The following is a 21274-nucleotide window of genomic DNA, read 5'->3' as shown; positions in this document are numbered from 1 at the left end:
ATCAGCAACTCACGGGGGAGATTAAACTATTTAAGCTGCCACAGAAAATACAATCTTTGCTGAGGTGTCTTAACAATAACATCAAAGTTAAGCCCCCACTTAAGATCTCGTGAGATTGTGGACCCCAGAAACTTATAAAAGAGTCCACAATAGCCACAACATTTCCATCTATCACAAGTGGAGACACAGGGGCAGAACTCTTCCTAAAGTCCACAACCATCTCTACTGTTTTGAGCGGATTCAACTGTAGGTTGTTCCTGCAACACCACAATGACTCATCCCCGTCCTTGATCAAACCAATAACAATGGTGTCGTCTGCGAATTTCAAAAACTTCACAGATTGCTCATCAGCACAACAGTCATTGGTATACAGAGAAAAAAGCATAGGGGACAGGACACACCCTTGGGGAGCCCCGTGCTAATCCTACGTGCACATGAGGTGACCTCCCTAGCTTTCACATACTGCCATCAATTTAGCGTACAAATTGGAACAATCGTGTTGAATGCCGAGCTCAAGTTGACGAACAGAACCCTCGCATAGGTGCCAGGCAGGTCAAGATGTTGCAAAACATAATGCAGCCCCATCTTGACAGAAGCCTCCACTGACCTATTTGCCCTATAGGCAAACTGCAAGGAATCCAAGCGAGGGCCTGCCGTCGCCTTCAGATGGTTCAACACCAGGCGTTCAAAAGTTTTCATGACCTCAGACGTCAAAGTGATCGGTCTGTAGTCATTCAAACTCAAAATACCTGTTTAGTTAATATTTTGTGGGCAGTATATGTTAGGAACCAGTAATGTCACCTGACTAATATTTATACAGAACTGGGTCTCTGAATTAATATATTACTTTTTCATTAGCTCGACATACAAAATGCATTTCTCCACTGTGCATAGATTAGAGGACAGGCTCATATCAAAAGGAGTCCTGCGGGGCGATTCAATTGATTTTTAAGGCACTCTAATTAATGGGCGCCCAAAGTTGGCATTCAATGGTTTTTGGGCACCCACTAACTATAGCGCTGGTCACCCCTAATTGGACCAGGTTTAGCCGCTAAAAATAGTCTAAAGTTCTGGTTTGGGCACACAAAACCAGGACTTATCAAACATTTCTGCTCTTCTCCTCAGGAGGGGGTAAGTAGAAATGCCGGTGCCAGTGGCTGTTAGTGTTCAAATGGAGCAACAATTGAATTGGTCCAAAAAGCATCCCGGCATGGACAGCTAACTACTGAATTGCCCCTCTGATCCACAAACTGACAGGAAAAAAAAAACCTATTGAATGAAAAACTGCTCTTAACTTTGAAGAGTGCAAAAATCCTTCTACTTAATTTAATAACTTGCTCCTAATCTACACCAATAAATGGAGTGCAATCTGTATTTTAAACTATGACGGTGAGGTCAACATATATTGGCTGAGAGCTTCATGAAAATGGAATGTCTTTATTGCTGCCACCTGCAGACCAATGTAAAGCATTACACTGGTGAGAAATGCACCTTTCAGGAAAGAGGGTTTTTGGGAGCACAAGAATAGCTGTAAGCTTGTAAACATTAAAGTTATTATAAAGCAATTAATGACAGTTCTTAGGGCTTATTAAAGCCATGTCGCAAGCACTCTGTTAAAGGTCAAGGTTGACTCCATGCTTTCACAGTCATGGTTTCTCTAATCTCAATGTGTAGAAGCCATAATAAACCAAAAGACAGTACTCAATATGGAATCAATAAGTTTGTACAATTTTGCAAAAAAATAAAAGTATGTTAAAGTTAAATTGAGAAAAATCAATTACTTAAAGCTGTAAACAAAAAATAAATAAATATATAGTTACAAGAATTCAACAAAAACATAAAACTTCAGTTTCCACTTAAACTGTCCAGAGTTTCCATCTTTTAGCAGGAGGACTGTGTGTGGCTCAGTTATGCTGTAGAAACACTCAATATTTTAGCTGGGACACCACGTTCTGCTCCTCAGTTAACCGCAACCCAATCCCAATACCCTGGTCTGACATATATAGCAATGAACCACAGGAGGTGAAACTAAAAGTTTTCCTATCTGCAGGCATCTTGCTGGAGAGCATGAAAAGTACATAGGAACTTCACAAGACAGCACCGACTGAACAGCCGACCTGCAGTAAAAGCTAGAGCACAAAAAACTATGGCTGCAATTCAAAAGCAACCATCAATTATGGTAGTTGTCCCATTAATGATATGCAGATTAGATTATTTACAGCCTCTGTTCACCACTACCTCCGAATACCCAACTAGGTGACCACAATATTTATGCCTGTCCAGTTTACTCAAACTCGCAGTTGAGTGGAAAGACCAATTCAAAATAATGAAGAACATTTATAAAACAATGCTACATTCTTACATACTCCAATGTGAGGCATAAAAAATATGAGATATGGTAAGAACTTACCTTTGTTATCTCTATTTCTACGAAGTCCATAGGGTTCCACAGGATACCTTGGGGTATAGGTGTGACGTCAGTCATCGGGCACCATAGAGTTAAGCCTTCATATATATACCCCGGCCCCGAGCCAAGGCACCTCAGTTAGTTACCAAGCCATAGGCCGGAGGAGGAGAAGGAAGAGCGAGAAAGAAGATCTGGATACACACAAGAATCACACTCTCACCAGAGGGAGACGGAAAAACCGGTGACCAGAATAAAGCCCATCTGCAGCACAGGTGCAACAGGGCGGGAGTCCTGTGGAACCCTATGGACTTCGTAGAAATAGAGATAACAAAGGTAAGTTCTTACCAAATCTCATATTTTCTACTTCAGGGTCCATAGGGTATCCACAGGATACCTTGGGGATGTCCCAAAGCAGTATCCTTTAAGGGTGGGGACGCTCCTGTGCTGAAAGGAGAATCCGCTGCCCGAAGGAAGCATCCTGAGAGGCGAAGGTGTCAAACCTGTAATACCTCACGAAGGTATGGACAGAGGACCACGTAGCAGCCTTGCAGATCTGGACTGCAGAGGCACCACGTCGAGCTGCCCACGAAGGACCCACAGACCTAGTGGAATGAGCCTTCAAAGAAGGAGGAGCCGGCAGACCTTCATGAAGATAAGCTTCAGAAATAGCCATACGGATCCAGGCTGCCAAAGTTTGCTTTGAAGCAGGCCAACCCTTTTTACGGAAGCCATAGAGGACAAACAAGGCGTCCGACTTCCTAAACGAAGAAGTGCGATCAACATAAGTCCTTAAGGCCCGCACAACATCCAAAGTGGCCTCACTCACTGAAAGGCCAGGTGAGTTAAAGGCCGGAACAACTATTTCCTCGTTAACATGAAACTGGGAAACAACCTTGGGAAGAAATTCAGGCAGAGTACGGAGCACTGCCCTGTTCCCATGAAAAATCAAGAAAGGGGGTCTGCAAGAAAGAGCCCCTAAATCAGAAACACGTCTGGCCGAAGCAATGGCCAGAAGGAAAACAGTCTTAGCTGTTAGCCATTTAAGATCCACTGAGCCCAGTGGTTCAAACGGCAGTCCCTGGAGAGCCCTCAGGACCACAGCCAAATCCCAAGGCGCCACAGGTGGAATAAAGGGTGGCTGAATGCGTAGAACACCTTGCAGAAAGGTGCGCACATCGGGGATTGTAGCAATCCTACGGTGAAACCAGACAGACAGGGCCGAAACCTGTACCTTCAAAGAAGCAAGGCGAAGCCCATGCTCTAGTCCCGCTTGTAGGAAGGAGAGTATCCGAGACAGACGAAACTCCCGCGGTGCATAACCTCTCGGTCGACACCACTGGAAGAACGTATGCCACACGCGATGGTATATCCTCGCGGAAGACGGTTTCCGAGCTCGTAACATGGTACGCACTACAGAGCTGGAAAACCCCCTGGACCTCAACATGGCTGTCTCAACAGCCACGCCGTCAAAGACAGCCGAGTCAGGTCCGGGTGAAGACAAGGACCCTGCGACAGAAGGTCCAGTCGTAGCGGCAACCGCAGAGGACTGTCCACGGACAGACCCTGAAGGTCTGAGAACCAGTGCCGTCTGGGCCACGTGGGAGCCATCAACAGGAGCGTCCCTCCTTCCTGTTTGAATTCCCGGATTACCCGTGGAAGAAGGGAAACCGGAAGAAACAGGTAAGCGAACCGGAACGTCCACCGGACGGACAGAGCATCCACCAGAGACGCCTCTTCGTCTCTTGTGCGAGACCCGTACACCGGCAACTTGTTGTTGTGCCGGGACGCCATGAGGTCGATCTCTGGAAGACCCCACTTGTCCACCAGCAGTTGAAAAACGTCCGGGTGCAGGGACCATTCCCCCGGATGAACGTCCTGGCGACTTAGAAAGTCCGCCTCCCAATTTAGCACTCCCGGGATGAAGACAGCTGATATGGCCGGAAGATTGCGCTCCGCCCATACCAGGATCCGAGACACCTCTACGAGAGCCGCCCGACTTCGGGTTCCTCCTTGCCTGTTTATGTAGGCCACGGTGGTAGCGTTGTCCGACTGGACCTGTACTGGGCGACCCTGGAGAACCCGATGTGCCTGCTGGAGGGCATTGAAGACCGCACAGAGTTCCAAGATATTTATTGGAAGCTCCGCTTCTGTCGGAGTCCACCTGCCCTGGAACAAGCGTGGACCCGAAACTGCTCCCCAGCCCCGAAGACTGGCGTCCGTTGTCAACAGGACCCAATTTGGTACCCAGAACGGACATCCCTTGCTGAGATGGGTCGTCTGCAACCACCAGGCAAGAGACAGGCGAACCTCCGTGGTGAGCACTATCGTCTGGGACTTTAGAGGCTGAGGCAGCCCGTTCCACTTGGACAGGATCAGGTGCTGCAGAGGTCTGGAGTGAAACTGGGCATATTCCACCATGTCGAACACCGACACCATGGAGCCCAGTAACCTCATCGCCGAGTGTAGAGACACCCGGCGGCTGTGCAGACAACTGCGCACCCTCGACTGTAAAGCAGAGATCTTTTCCCCCGTCACAAAGATCCTTTGCTGTCCCGAGTCCAATAAGGCTCCGAGGTGCAGAAACCGCCGAGACGGGATTAGAGTGGACTTCTGCCAGTTTATTAACCAGCCGTGCCGTTGCAGTAGCGCAATGGTCAGGTCCAAGTGGCGCAGAAGGAGCTCCGGAGATCCTGCCACTAATAAAAGGTCGTCCAAATACGGCAACATGCGGACTCCCTGCAGCCGCAGAGAAGCCGCCATGACCGCCATCACCTTGGTGAACACACACGATGCTGTCGCCAGGCCAAAAGGTAATGCCCGAAACTGAAAGTGGTCGCTGCGGATTGCAAACCTGAGGAACTGTTGATGGCGCAAAAGAATAGGGACATGCAGGTAAGCGTCCTGTATGTCCAATGACACCATGTAGTCCCCAGGTTCCAGCGCCAGAATGATGGACCGTAGGGTCTCCATCCGAAACTTCGGCACCCGCAAAGACTTGTTGAGAGCTTTGAGGTTGAGAATCGGACGATATGACCCATTGGGTTTCTGCACCAAAAAGAGATTGGAATAGAAACCCTGGCCCCTCTGGGAGAATGGAACAGGCACTATAACTCCAGCCTAGAGCATAGTGTGCAAGACCTTCCTCAGCTCCGTGGCCTTGTTCCGGTCTGATGGTAGACCTGTGGTGAAAAATCGAGCCGGGGGTCTGTGCCGGAAAGAGAGGGCGTACCCGTGGGAGACCACCTCGAGAACCCAAGTGTCTGTCGTGGTGACCGACCAACACCGGGCGAACTGCAGCAGGCGGCCTCCCACTTTGGGATCCACCAAAGGGAGGCCCGGACCGTCAGGCCGCAGGCTTGTCATCTGGCTTAGGGGCCGGACGTCTGGTACTCCATGCCTACTTCCGGGGCTTGGCCGATTTCTTGGGAACAGCCTGTCGGGGAAAAGACTGTGGTTTGGGCCTGCCCTGGGCCCTATAAGACCGAAAAGGACGATGGTCCTGAACCAGAAGGAACAGCGGGCGACGGGAGACATGCCGATTTGGCTGCCGCCAGCGTGGCCACAATCTTGTCCAGATCTGGACCGAAGAGAACTTCTCCGTTAAAGGGCAACGCCTCCAAACCCTTTTTTGGAATCAGCGTCCGCCTTCCAGGATCGCAACCACAAGGTGCGACGAGCAGCCACCGCTGCTGAAGAAATTCGAGACTCCAGGGTACTAATGTCTAAGGCCGCCTCGTTGATATAAGTGGCCGAATCACGGAGATTACCAATCAACTCCGTCTGTTCGGCTGGACAGTCGGAATCAAAGGACGTCTCCAATGAATCCGCCCAGCGCTCCATCGCTCTGGCAACCCAGCAAATGGCCATAGCCGTCCGCGCTGCCCCCCCCGCAAGGGAATAAGCGGACTTCAGGCAGATCTCCACCTTGCGGTCCGTAGCATCCTTAAGGGAGGACATGGATGGCATCGGCAATGTGGCACTACGGACAAGACGTGTCACATGAGAATCCACCTGTGGAGGGGATTCCCACTTAGCAAAATAATTATCCGGGAACGGATAAGCCACCGCCAGACGCCTCTGCGGCTGGTATCGCTTGCCAGGCTGTTTCCACGCCTCCTCTAAATGGTCCACTAACTGACCCGATAGAGGAAAGACTGAGGCGTCACCCTTCACATCCTTAAAAAAGGCATACTTGGATTTAGCAACTGGGGGAACTTCGTTCTCAATCACCAAGGCTGTGCGGACTGCCCGAATAAGTCCAGGAATATACACCTTGGACCTAGCGTCAGCGTCCTAGTATGGAGAGGTTCCTGTTCGTAAGAATCCAGAATCTCCCCATCATCAGACGTTCCTTCGTCATCCTCATAAGGAGCCGACAGATGCCACCGGCCGTTTGTGGCCGCATCACAGCCTCCCCCTGCAACACATCCGACAAGTGCTGTACAGAACTCGTCGTCAGGGAGTTAACCCATGCCGGCTCCTGAGAAACCGGGAGAGGGGAAATAGGGAGACTGCGGGGTACCACCAATTTTCTTGGGAAACCCTGCATGGGTGACGACACCACTGATTGCTGGGACAAACCCATCTGCGTAAACGCAGGTTGCAGAGCTAACTGGCCCACTAAGGTTGTAAGCGCCTGAGCGAAACAAGCCCAGGGCGGCTCCTGTACCGGTGCTGTAACCGTAATAGGCCGCGCCATAGACAAACACTGCCGGCAGAGGCCCTCCGCGCTACCCTCCCCCTCCGCTAAAGGTACTTTACACGTAGTACACTGTAGCCGGAGAGGAAAATCACTTTCAGACATGATGGTACAAAGTATGTGACCCCTCTCACCAATTGTTTTTGAAAAAGGCGAGAGACCACCCTGCAGCACCGAACCGCAAGGGCTTAGCAGAAAGAACAGGGACAGTAATAAAGCTGACAGTCAGAATAGAAGATACAGGCAGCAGCGCTAGCACTGTCACATACAATGCAAAGAAAATCAATTCCTGCACTAACCAGCGCTGACAAATCAACTACACAGAGTCTGGTAGGACACAGCGCTGCATACACAGACCTGACCACAGCGGAGGAGAGGTATGCGGGGGGACCCAGACCACGATGCCTCCGCCCAGGCTTCCAGCAGCGTTCACCATGCGTTCTGGAAGATGGCCGCCGAGGAGCAGAGAGGAGGCTGGCCTGGGGGAGGAGCGATGCCACAGGGCCAGTCGGCGTGTTGCAGAGAGGGCTGTGTGCAGCGGGGGAGGCGCCGGCTGTGAGACAGGGAAGGCGCGCTCCCCTGGCATGCATTTAACCCCCGGGACGCCGCAGCGCTACCGCTCTGCTGCGGTCCACTGTCCCAGGGTGGTAGTGGAAGCGCAGGTTATATACCTGGCTCCACGCTGCAGCCAGTCCCCAGGGAGCCCCCTGCCTGGGGACTCTGGACCATGTAACAGCGGGGACCCACCGCGGGACCCCGCTGCTTACCTTGCTGTCCCCCTTGATTCCGGCCATGGTCCGGAACATCTGGGGTCACCGCTAGCTGTGACCCCAGATGCTCACCAGCATCCCCGGATCGGTACCGGCGTTCTGGTACCGGCGGGGGTGTAGGGAACACAGCATGGACGTCAGGACTGACTGTCCATGCTGTACATCCAGATGTGCAGCCACAGCTGCATGCAGGAAAACTTCAGGGGCTCTTCTTAGCCCCCACTCCAACAGGTGCACCCGACTCCGGCCGGGCACCAAACTAAACTGAGGTGCCTTGGCTCGGGGGCGGGGTATAGGAGGGGGACCCTAGTGCATCCTGGGAGGCTGAAAGCTTAACTCTATGGTGCCCGATGACTGACGTCACACCTATACCCCAAGGTATCCTGTGGATACCCTATGGACCCTGAAGTAGAAAGTTCACCTTTTCCTACCTCTATACAAGAATGCAGCATTGCCTTCATAAAATTATAGCATTGATGTCGAAAAACAGTTTTGCTATTCTGTAATTCTGGCCAAACAAGACAAAAGACAGCCACTTGGTGGAGTGTGGGAAGGACACCGTGGTGGAAATCGAACCCACGACCTCAGTGCTGTGAGGCAGTAATGCTAACCATTACACCGTCTGTGCTGCCACATTATTTACCAACATGCATGATCATTGGTTTAAATCTTACTAGATTTCTCTCACACACAGGCAATAGTAGGTACTCTGTATTATGATACTGATGGACAATGCTGTACAATATTGCACCATAATGTCTGGTCATAACATATGTGAAGGTGGGATTTACATAAACGTTTACCTCTCCAATGCTGTAATTAAACTGCCTGGCCCGCACGATCATCTCCATTTGGAAGACGTAACCCTTGGAGACACACTGCTCAATCAGCTTCTGTAAAACTTCTTTTTTGTACAACCTGTGTAACAATCAAATATAAAAAAATGAATATCTGAACGTCTGCTTTAAATGAAACCAAGTATTATGAAGGATATTGCATTCACCATCTCTACTGAATAATGTGAAGTGTGAGCAATGTCACAATGTCATACTGCAAATGGGTAGGGTCATTTTCAACCATATACAATAAAGCTGGGCATGGAAGGGGGAAAATATGCATGGAAATAACATATAGGATTATAATTGAAGGAAACACTTTTTTTTTTCTTAAATATGTGCAATAGAAAACTCATTATAATTATTTCTCTCGCTCCCTGACAATATATATACATACACACACTTGCATACATATACACATACATATGCGATGAGCAAAATCATTATGACTACCTGCCAAATATGCTATTGCTCCTCCACAGCCTACAAATACAGCTCTGGCCCACTGGATGTCCTGTCCTTTCTGATACTAGGATATTACAAGCAGAACCTATAATTCCTGTAAATTACGGGGTGAAGTAGCAACTGATTAACTCTTCATCATCTTCCGCAACCCATTCTCAAACAATCCATGCAGTGGGGCAGGGTGCATTAGCCTTCCACTTCTATAGGAGAATACGGTTTCCATAAAAGGATGTACCTGTTCTGCAATGTTTAGATAAGTGTTACACATCAAATTAGCTTCCCCATAAAATGACTGTACCCAGGGTTTTCCAGCAAAGCATTGGCCAAAGCATTAGACTCTCCATTGGATTTTCTTCCCACAATACACTGTGGTTCCATCTGTTCCATAGGTATATAACGCACACGTACCAGACTGTCCACGCAAACAAAAAAAACAAAAAAACTGGATTCTTCAGACCAGACGAGCTACTTCCATTAATACAAGGTCAACTGTGGACATGGGTTAGCATGGGAACTTTGACTGGCCAGCGACTACTCAGTTTGTTGCATAACACGTTACTTCAGTCATCAGAATAAAATTTTTTCTGTGGCCTTTGCCACAGAAGTCTTTCTGTTGTTTGTACCACAGGACAGCTTTCGCGGACATCTTGCATCGATGAGTCTTGGCTGCTCAGCACCCAGTCGGTGGTTCATCGGACCGATGTCTAGTAGTTACTCACATCGGCTGACCTTCAGCACCCTACAAGCATTACATTTTGGGAAATGCTCTGGCCCAAATGTTTGGCCCTAACAATTTGTCGCTCAAAGTCACTCATGTATTTACACCTGCCTAGATCCTCTGCAGTCAACAAGTGTATGTAATGCTAGCTTATAATTTCATATAGAATTGACCTGGACATGCGTAATGTTTATAGGATCTTCATAATTCGCTTCATATGGTAGTGGTCATAATGTTTTGGCTCATGGTTGTTAATATAACACATACATCTTTATATACCCATACTTAATTTATATTTTAAACAGACAGGTATGGCTTTACAAGGGGATCCCTGACTGATGATTTAGGCTCTATTACAATGTAATTAATTACTTTTAAAATAACTTTAAAACCAATTTTACACTAGAAAGTTTTGCTAAAAGGTCAACAAAAGGATGCACTACAGTCTGCAGAAATCAAAAATACAGTCAAAAAAACATTTTAGAAGTCTTTGTCCTAACTACAATCTCATCTCTGGTGTCTCAATATGTTCCCATATCATACAAATCAATACGAAGGTTTTCGGAAATCGGACCAAATATAACCAATTTTATTTACCTGAAACTTCCAGTTAAGTCAGAGGCTCCTGGACGCAGCAAGATCTGGCTTACAAAGTTTGCTCCACGGCTGCCATTTCAGAAAAAAAAAAAAACAGCACAGGTTATAGTTATTAGCATGTGTCAACCTTTGGAGCTCACAGGCACACATAGGGCTATGTTCAAGGTCCTTACAGGACCACTGGTTAGATTGCGATAGGAAATCAATCTTGCACGCTGATCTCTGGATTAGAAACACACACACACACACACACACACACACACAAAGGGGCATGAGGATACGAGGTCTCCTACAGGACCACACGCTTCATTTATTCTCCATCAGAAAATGTTGAAAAAAATAAATGTCCATGCACATCACATGCAGGATATGGAATGTTAGGACTACACACTCCGTGGCCATTTTATTAGGCACACCTTTCTAGTACTGGGTAGCTGCTGCAAATTTATCAGCTGTGCATTAAATACTGCAAATCTCATGTTACACCAAGTTATCCTATTTGCAGTAGCCATTAAAAAATGTAGTTAAAATATTGACACAGTACTATTGTCATTTAATGCATATGACGGCATTGTAAATTTAAACATGATGCTTTACTATCACTATCAAAGTTAGAATGCTGACACGGTTAACATTCTTTAAATCACTTTAGTACCACATATTCTCCCATCTACACTATGTAGACAAAAGTGATTGGACACCCTCGCACAAGTAAAATGCATAACATTGCACACAAGTTCCAAATGGCCACTAATGTTGCGGTTTTGAAAAGAACACTTTGTAGGGAGGCCCATGCACTTGCAGTTCTATGGAAACAAATGTTTTTATCAGGACGACAATGCCACCTGTAATGTTTCCAGGGAGACGCTGGACTGGTATACAGAACATTCGGTAACCCAGATAGACTGCCAGCTCAGAGTCCAGATCTTACCTCACTGAAAACCTCTGGGACGAATTTGAGTGATGGGTGTGTTCTAGGCCGACTTGACCTTTTTAAGTGTCACAGCTGGTCACTGTACTTAAGTAAGAATGGCAAAACATAATGCCTGCTGTTGTCCAGGAACTTGTGGACAGTTTGTCAAAAAGGGTGTCTGCAGTAATCACTGCACGTGTATGCGGCCAGGAAGCCGGGCAGTCGAAATGCCGACCACCGGCTTTCCGACTGAAATCCTGGCATGGGACTAATGATAGGTGTCGAAATCCCGACACGTATCATTATCCACCCGACGAAATCCCGACATACCGAACGAAGGTTAGCCGGGCGTCGGGAGCGGACAGCGGCGGGGGGAGGGTTAGGTTTTGGAACTGCAGGGGAGACTTAGGGTTAGGCACCCCCCCGGGAGGCTGAGGCTAGGGAAAGTGGGTGGGGTGCTTAGGGGTAGGTACCCCCCCGGGAGGGTTAGGTTTAGGCACTCCAGGGAGGAGGTTAGGGTTAGGGATTGTTAAAATACTTACTCTGTTGGGATAATCAGTCTTCTGCCTTCCGGCATCGGTATTACATCATTACATCCGATACCATTGCATGTGGTGAACCTACAAAGTACGGATGTCAATAAAATCTCTATTTGCTGTCAGTGTCCAATCACTTTTGTCTACAAAGTGTACATTACACTGTCAACAAATCGTATGTATCCCAAAGAGGAGTATACTGTGATCATAAAGAGATGCACATTATCAGCAACAATATTCAGGTAGGTCACAGCATTTAAATGATGGTAAATTGGTGTTAAGGAGCCTAATGTGTGCAAAAACAATACACCCCATACCATTATATCACCACCTGAAGCATTGACACAATGCTTGCTTGCTATTTGCAAGCGCTCGCTCTGAATCAGGGCGGATTTAAAAAAAAAAAAAAAAAAATCCGCCTCCAGGCCGCTCGCATAGCTGTGGGTGACCACCCACAGCTTGTGTGGGCGGCCTGGCGATGGTCGCGATTATCGGGCTTGCGACGAGACCCTTGTGGTAGGGTCTCGTCCACCGCAAGCCCCAGTAAAGTTCCAGCTCTAATAGAGCAGGAAGTTCACTACTGACATCACATGTGGTGTCGGTAGGGCCGCCCGCAAATGGCAGGCGTTCCTTTGGGAACGCCTCAGTTTGTACAGCCACCCCCTGACCCGCCTACAAAATGGGGCGAGCTGTCGATCACCATCGACAGCCGCCCCGTTTTGCTGCAAGCCCCGAGCGAGTGAAGCTCTCACTCGCTCCAGGGCTCGCGCATGCGCACTGCCCGACCATCAACCCGCTTGCGAGCGCTATGCGCTCGCGAGCGGGTCTGAATCAGGCCCTAAGTCTGCATGAAGGTGTACCTAAGTGGCTACTGTTCACCTTCTATTACCTACACACAAAAATACGTTCTACTTACCTTATAAGTTTCCTTTTTAAATCCCAGCCATAAACCCCTCCATCTCCAACATAGCGAGTCCCAGACACAATATCCAAATTCTCTTGTTTCTGTTTTCTACAAATGGAAAAAAAAAAAAGTAAGGTTATAAATATAATTTAATTACAGTGACCAAATAAATTATACATGCTTTCTGAAAATACTTTAGGGAGACATCTTTGATCCTGGAACCGCAACGTATCCAAGTGACAGTGTAAACCACATCAGGACAAAACAACGAAAATCATTTATGTACATGGAAAAGTGACAAGAAAGAAAGATGATTGAACAGGCAACCAAATATTACTAATAGGCGATTTCATCATTTCTTGAGCTTCTGATACTCGCCAGACAAATACAGTTAGTATTATTGGTTTGGCAATTAGCATGTTTTCTGATGATTTCTTGCATTATAATCAGTAATTGCTGACCACGTCAGAATACAGAGAGATGTGTGTTTACCTAAGGGGGAGATGTACAGTAAGAAGAGATAGTAAGTTTCAAATGTGCTATAACCGGTGCTATTTGACACTTACAACGAATATCAGTACGTATGAAAGCAGATAATATAGAGAATAGTGATTTTCTGTATGTTCTCTACAAACGTCATTCAAAAGTTATTAAAAGAACGACAAACTAGTGTCTTACAATTTTTTTGACATATCGGCGGGATTACCTGTTGGTATGTGTACAAACCTGCGGCAGTGTCTGTGGAGGTGTGGCAGCACACAAGATCTTTGTGAGATGTGCATGTGCAGTGTGGCGTACTAGGAGGGAAGATACAGCGCTGGCTGACGAGCTGTGGGTCTTGCACGGATAGCCAGAAGGGGGAGTTTTCTCTCCCCCGCTCCGGTGGCAGAGATGTTATTACATCTCAGAGTTATTCCTACCTGCTTCCCCTCGATAAGAAAGCGGCACGTACATCTTCTGCTAAGCTTTTATGTTATCAACATGTTCACAAGAGAACTGCACACGCATGGGGCAGATGTATTATTAATCACATTTTTTCATTAAAAAATTATCACTTTTTATTGTGGAGATAACAGAGGGCTTTTCACCAGAATGTATCAAACTGGATTAAAGTATGTTCCCGTGATAAGTAGAAAAATTGGCACACACAAAAACTAACAATCTATAGCAAAAGGTAATAAATGATTTATTAAACATAAGTACTTTTAAACTATTTCAAAGCTATTCTATTGTAAAATAAATTATGGACATGTTACAGATTTACTTTACAGCACCAACTGGGGACAATAATGCACTGACTTATGGGTCAAACTTACATTTTATATTATTACTAGCTGAAGTACCTGGTGTTCCCCGGGTTTAAATCTTTAAGTTATTAAGTTTTATTATGTGATGTCAACCAAATCCATCCAGTGAAAAGACCAGAACAGACTCCCTGGGTCAAAAGGCAGCTCAGCATCCCTGGGTCAAAGTTCTGCCCAGCGTACAGCAACGGGAGGTCGGACAGGGACCTCAACCCCCTAGTATGTTTTCTGGAATCCAATGTTTCTCTCTGGGAAATTTTCGTCCAAATCCATCCAGTGGAATGCTCTGAACAAGCTTCCCGGGTCAAAGTTCTGCCGAGCTTACACCAATGCGAGGTCCGACCGGGACCCTTACCCCCCCTAAAACCTGGCTCCAAGGATCCAACTGGACCACCTTGCGTTGGTTTCATCCCAATCGGTTCAGGGAAGTCCGACAAACAAATCAAAAAGATCTGGGAAAAATATTTTAATTAATTTTGTTGAGGCACCAGTATATAGCAAGTAATACATTTAAGATAGAAGTGATAATGTTAAAATGGGTAGTGAAGTTACTAAAGAGGACAATGTTAAGTTTAGCTAAAATTAGAGTAGATGGGTGTATAAACAGGGATTTTTATAGCGCCACATGTTTTCAAAAGTGGAGAAATTCTATTTAATCTTCTAGTGCCAGCAAGATATGCTCCCTGTGCTGGGAGAGGAGGAGCATCACATGGATTCAGGGGAGGGATGAGAGAAGATGCCTTTCCCCTCATTTTCATTAAATTCTACCCAACTCGCTATCAAAAGTTGGCCAAAACAAAAGCAATCAAATTTGAAAATAAAAATCCATTTCTGTACTTGATAAAGTCGAAAAATATAACTTGTAAAAAAAAAAAAAAAATACCTGCAATGTTTAAAAATATGGGGACTTGGTGCAGAACCCTTTGGACAGCCCCCCTAATCACACATTAGGCAAAAATACTTTTTTTAATTAGCTTCATTTGGCCAATAATGACATGTCCTTTTTTGGGGTGAAGAAGTAAAAACAGTTGGAAAATGAGTTTAAAGTAGTGGGTCTGGTATTTTGGGGGGCTGTATGAATGGGACATGGGTTTTAAACATTGCAGGTGGCTGCACAAGGTGTATTTGTAACATTTTTTTGAGAGTACACTTTTATGACACTTGATACTTGCACCCATTTTAATGTTTCCCCTAATTTAACTGCAGCATTTATTTTGCTCCCCCCCAAAAAACGGATTTCCATTATTTTTACACAAAAATGCATATAACAGCCATTTGACACAATTTAAGAACCCAAAATACTTTTATTAGGTCCACTAATACACTTCTAAATTGATTTCCTATGTCAGTTAGCCTTTTTATGGGGTACAGACAGATTTCACCAAAATCTGCTGTACTTTTCGCAGGTTACATGTATTGGGATAGCAAAATGGCTACTGACAGCCATTTCTATTCATGGTTCTTATGTGTGTATCAGACATGAAGTGGTATCAGGCATGAAGTGGTATAGGAATGTTGAAAGCAGACAGGCCATAAATCCACAAGGCGTTGTCTACTGCGATGTACGCTTGCGTTAAGTTTTAGAAAGTTCTTATCAGTAGTTAACCAATAAAGTAGTTTGAAGTAGAGGTGAGCGGGGTCGGTTTTACTCGGATTTACTCGGATCTTTAAACGACATTTTATTGGCTATCGCCTATCATGTGTTTTGGATAGCCAATATAATAAATCCGAATTTGCGGTAAAGTGGCGATAAGAACCGAGTAAATCAGAGTAAAACCGAGCCTGCACATCCCTAGTTTGAAGTAAGTTTATGCCCATATTAGTAAGAGTTAGATGGATATGACAAGTAGGATACTATATAAACGAAGAACAAAGGAGATTCCAGTGGCCTGCCCTATGCCTGGACTAGACTGCAGTTAGTGGCCAGGAAATTGTTCGTTCCAGCTCTCTACGAGGCTCCTGGATCGTATAACCATTTATATTCCAAAGCTAAGTAACTATTATATCTTGTCATTTGTTGTAATAAATTATATCTTTTTTCAAGATACTGGTTTGTGTGGCTTAATTAACCTTCTGTATCCAAGAACCTTATTCCGTTCCACCGGGAACATTACACCACGGACCATTTTCAGGTGAATGCCGCATCGCGTCTTTTCTAATAGAATAGTGCAAAAACTTGAGCGTGCAGACAAAAGACGCGAAAATATTGCACCAAAAGCTCCAAAGTATGCTAAAACGTTGCAGACGTTAACTCTTCGCTTTATCGCGTCGAATTGGATATGGCCCATAGTATACAGAAAATTAATATACTAACGTCTAATCATGTTACATAAATATGCGTGCTGATATACAACCGTAAGCCAATAATAATAAAAATACATTATACTTCTTGTAAGTCAGAAGTATTACTACTTTGGTGCTAAAACGTGCACACATGGACGTAATTTACAACCACAACAGAGCAAAGGAACATTCCAGAGACCCGCAGAAATGGCAAATATTTTCCCAACGCCGAGTTGTGCCAGTAAACAAATAATTTTCAAAGACCTATAGTATTTCTCTGATGGTCATGTTGAGAGACTTACTTTAGAGTTTAAAGGCAGAAACTGCAACCAGATCAGGCCCTCTATACGAGAGGTGATCTACAGAGTATTTCCAGTGTGGGAACAATTATCTCTTATGCAGTAAACAAATAATTTATTTCAGCATTCACACAGAAAGACTGACTATTATACTCACTTTATAAACTCCGGGATGAATTTAGGCTGCAAGCAATACATGAAAAGTTACTATACTATTCAATAAAACATTCATCAATACATTGCTTACAGGGAATTCTATAAAATGTGGACATGCTATATAATTTGCTATAACTTATCATAGTAAAAAAATTATTCCTGAAAAAAAACTAGCATAACAAACTTCCATTTCAGCTAAATATAAATCAAGTGTGGTACTTTCCAACCCAAAACAACCATAACATTAACAAATAAAAGTAATATTTATGTCCAGAGCTGTGTGCAAAACTTCAAACTTCTATACTAATTCTCAAACTCTTTCAGTAACTAAGCCGATTCTGTGGCCAACAGGTACCTCCCCGCAGTGTTAGCGGGCACAGGGGCAGATCATTAAAGCCTCTGAAACATAGAAGAAGTGGTGTTGCTCCTAGTAACCAATAAGAATCTGACTATCATTTTGTAGGATACAATGGAGAAATGATAGACAATCTGCTTGGTTGCTATAGGCAACACCTCAACTTTTAATTTTTGGAAGTTTTAGTAAATCTATCCACAGTCTCTGTACCCTGTATGATCAAGAATGTTTCTACGATTGTTGTGTTGCCTTGTGTACAGAAGAGAGACAACTGTTGGGAACATTTCTGAACTGGAAGGAAGAGTAGCAGATACGGGGGTTTATGTATCAAGCAGTAAAAAGCATGGAGACATGCACCAGTGGAGAAGTTTCCCATAGCAACCAATCAGCGCCTACCCAATAATATATAGACTATACTTTATAAATGCTACTTCAAAGCTGATTGGTTGCCATAGGCAACTTCTCCCCACTTTCACTGTTTGATGCATAGACCCCACAGCCTGGGACTTCTGACTTTTGTTACATGCCTATGTTCATTTGTTATATGGTAGGACACATTTTTTTCCCCTCATAACGTTAATTATATTATTGAATGTATCATTGACAACACACATCACAAGTAAAATTGACAAAGTTAAAGAAACAAATGTTTTTATTTAAAATGAAAAGATCATTTGTAAAGCAATTAGGAGTCATTTAGAAGTACATACGTGGTGGGAGAGATCTGCATCCATAATAATAATGAAGTTTCCAGAAGCATGTTGCATCCCATGAATGTATGCAGTTCCTAGGGTAAACAGAGCACAGCATGAACCTCAATGAATAGGTCTGTATATGAAGAGGGACAATGTAAAGAAATGTAATGAGTGGAGATCTCCATTTTCATGCTGTAGTCTTTGCTGGGGGATGCAGACAGGCTTGCTTTTCACCTCATCAGGCTCTGATGTAAGCAGACCTGTTTACTTACATAGTGACTTACAGTAGGAACAAAGGGCCTGATTCAGAGTTGGGAATAGAGTGAGATATCTCTCTCAACTGATCATCTTGATAAAACCATGTTGTACTGCAGGTGGGGCAGATTTAAAATGTGCAGAGAGATTTAGATTTAGGAAGGAGGTGTCCAAACTGACATCTAAATTGTAGAGTAATAAGAAAGCTGTGCAGTATTTGTGGGCTACATGCAAAAGCAGCCAGTATTTACCCTACTTGCAAAAAAAAAAAAAATGATGTATTTACACCCCTTGCATTACAATATGGTTTGATCAGGTTCACAGTTGAGAGAGATATCTCACTCTATTCGGAACTCTGAATCAGGCCCAAAGGCCTTTTAAATTATTGCCACTTTACAAATTACGAGATTTGCCATAATCTTGCCCATCTGCATTTTTCAGGCTATTACATAAGCCCTCAAGGGTTTTCAGGTAGAGACACTCAAATATAAATTATTTCTACCTCAAACTGCATTAGTTCTATGCAGGCTAGATTAGTAACCACATGCAGTTTTTCTCTCTGTACCTTTCCATGCTATAATGGTTACCAATCTTTTTCTTAAAGCTATACTAAAATAGTTGTGTATTAGCCTGCATGAAGTGTAGCATCTAATTAGGTTAACGAAGCAAGCAAATCACCTAATAGTCTTCCATGGTCCTCTGGCTAAACCGCTGGCAGACAAAGTAGAAGGTGCTATGATAAACCACCACTATAGTGGGGGCTAACATAAGATATAGATAGATGTCTGGGCACTGCCAGAACATATACTGTACATTGAAGATCACCTTATTTCTTTTACTCCAACTCACAATACTTGCCAAAGGGTCTGGTACTATTGGCATGCTATTTACTTCATTTCCTCCTAAAAATAAAATGAAGCATTAAACACTGTGTGCAAACCGGTGAATCATATAGTAAAAAGAACCCTAAGCATGTGGTGGGAGGGGAGTGCCAGAAGAAACTTTTACCCAACTAGATACATTTGTACACACGTCACATTGTTATGAGATTTTCTCAAAAGGTTACTTTCAAGAAATTTGTAGCACCGAGGACAATTTTAGGTCAGACCACTGATCCATGACAGCACTTCCTTCACTCTGGTTGTGCAGAAAGAAGGGAAGAGAAAAATGTATACATTGTTTGAACCATGCAATCAGATAGTGCACTATTTTATTGTTCAAAAAAACACTTACCTAAACCTAATTTCTTTTCCCGAGGCCGAAGTAGCTAAGAAACAAAAGAGATAAATATGAAGCTTGTTGTAAGAAGCGAAACACATGTTATGCTCTTCATGGCATGGATAAGAAATGGAGATCACTGGACACTGATGCATCCATTTCAGACTGAGGGGAAGAGAAACTGTAAACAGACATTTTTACTTCCTGAAAAAGAATACAATTGTTCCGCATTGCTTTACGCAGCTAAACCCAGTGCTTTTGGTAGAGATAATTAATGGATGCCCAAAACAATTCAATTGCTCCATTGGGCGCCCATTAATTATCAGCGCCCAAAAAACTATTGAATTCCCCCAGGTGTGCTGAAGCCCCTCCTGTGCATTCTTAAAATTAAGTCTGTAGTCAAGATGCACAACCTGCCCAGTGTGTCATATCAGTTTTACAGAGCAAGCATCAGAATCCAAAGCATCATTTATATATAACACAATCAATTGACGACTACTACTGGTGTGCAGGTGGACATCGACCAATTGCACACATGGGCCCCAGTGACACCAGAAGCTTCTCAACTAAATTTTATAATTATTTTGTCATTTGGGGTTAGGGAAAATCAGCAGGATGGTATATTATTTGTCAACTGGTTCGGTCATCATACACACATCATTAATATCTGCGAGAGCACTTACAATTTTATCTGATCCATATATTTTTTGCAATTGCTGAGCCACTTCCAATGTTCCATCTGGGCTTCCATCATCGATTATAATTATTTCGTAATTATATCCACTGAAAAGAGCAAAAAATATACATTTGCAACCAAAATTCCTATACATACTGTCACTCATAAAATATCTCCAGTAAAGAACCCATTTTGAATTGATGCTTTTACCAGGATCCACAACTTGATAAAGTAAATTTTTAAAAAGGGACGATAACAAAAAAAAGTGTAGTAATGTGCCCAAATGTGATAAATGGAGCACTTATGCCGCTTACTGGACAGCTAGATGTCAGAGCTTCATGCAGTCTAAGCTTATGTCAGAAATAGTTCTTCACACTCAGTTCAGTAACTAAGATTCTTCTTTTGTGATTTATATATAACTACAATTTATAGCTCCAATAATAGTCTGTCCAGTCTAGGTTATTGCAATTGTGAAAGATCTGTGATCAGGGGCCTATCCATTAGCAGATCTATCTGAAAGACAAAAGATTTATCTTTTGAAAATAGCTGGGGCTGCGGTCACAGATATCTGTCATGTACATGACAGATTTTTGCAAACGACAAATGATATTGCATGGCATCATTCAGGGAGTGGATTTTTTTTTAATGTTTCTATGAATTTTCATTAAAAATATCGTTTGTCGTTTACCGCTTATAAACTGCCAGATATTTCTAATATCTGGCAGTGATAAGCGATAATTGACTAACTTGTTGGAGAGACGAAAGACACAATTTATCGCCCGCGGGAGTGCGCATCTGTCATCGTTCAGGGCCTATCCATTAGCAGATAAATTGAACGACTGAACGATATATTGTTCAGTCGTTCAATTTATCTGCTAATGGATAGGCCCCTTTACTGAATGAAATGTCCCTTGTAAGATGAACCATTGCCAATATAAGTATAGTGTCCATGGCTAAAGTTAAGAAACCTGGCTATCAGACAAGCTGTATAAGAGCTCCTTTAAACATACGCAAATGTATCACATTGGGCACGGATTCCTAAATACCATACTATATTACTGTGCTTTTCACTTTGTATACAGTTACATAAATATGTTTGCAGAAATGCAAACTTCTAGGTGAATACCAATGAGAAAAATCCAACTATAAATGAATATTTCTCTGTAAAAGTTACTATACCTTGGTATA

General features: G+C 44.1%; 1 protein-coding gene across 1 annotated transcript in view; it reads right to left on the bottom strand.

Annotated features, from left to right (window-relative positions):
* The window catches only part of DPM1 (dolichyl-phosphate mannosyltransferase subunit 1, catalytic), a 34999-nt gene that overhangs the window by 7348 nt on the left and 6377 nt on the right, over window positions 1–21274 (bottom strand). The window contains exons 2-8 of the mRNA XM_088472120.1: window positions 20094–20193; window positions 19426–19459; window positions 17953–18029; window positions 16889–16914; window positions 12858–12953; window positions 10493–10561; window positions 8680–8794 (exon numbers count right to left, since the gene is read on the bottom strand). Coding sequence (XP_088328246.1) covers window positions 8680–8794; window positions 10493–10561; window positions 12858–12953; window positions 16889–16914; window positions 17953–18029; window positions 19426–19459; window positions 20094–20193 — 517 coding nt within the window. The remainder of the gene's footprint in view (window positions 1–8679; window positions 8795–10492; window positions 10562–12857; window positions 12954–16888; window positions 16915–17952; window positions 18030–19425; window positions 19460–20093; window positions 20194–21274) is intronic.

Source organism: Taudactylus pleione, unplaced genomic scaffold (genome assembly GCF_031769625.1).
Source record: "Taudactylus pleione unplaced genomic scaffold, aTauple2 ptg000121l, whole genome shotgun sequence".
NCBI lineage: Eukaryota > Metazoa > Chordata > Amphibia > Anura > Myobatrachidae > Taudactylus > Taudactylus pleione.
Note: the sequence above shows the minus strand (reverse complement) of the source record. Positions and strands in the feature narration are given on the sequence as shown.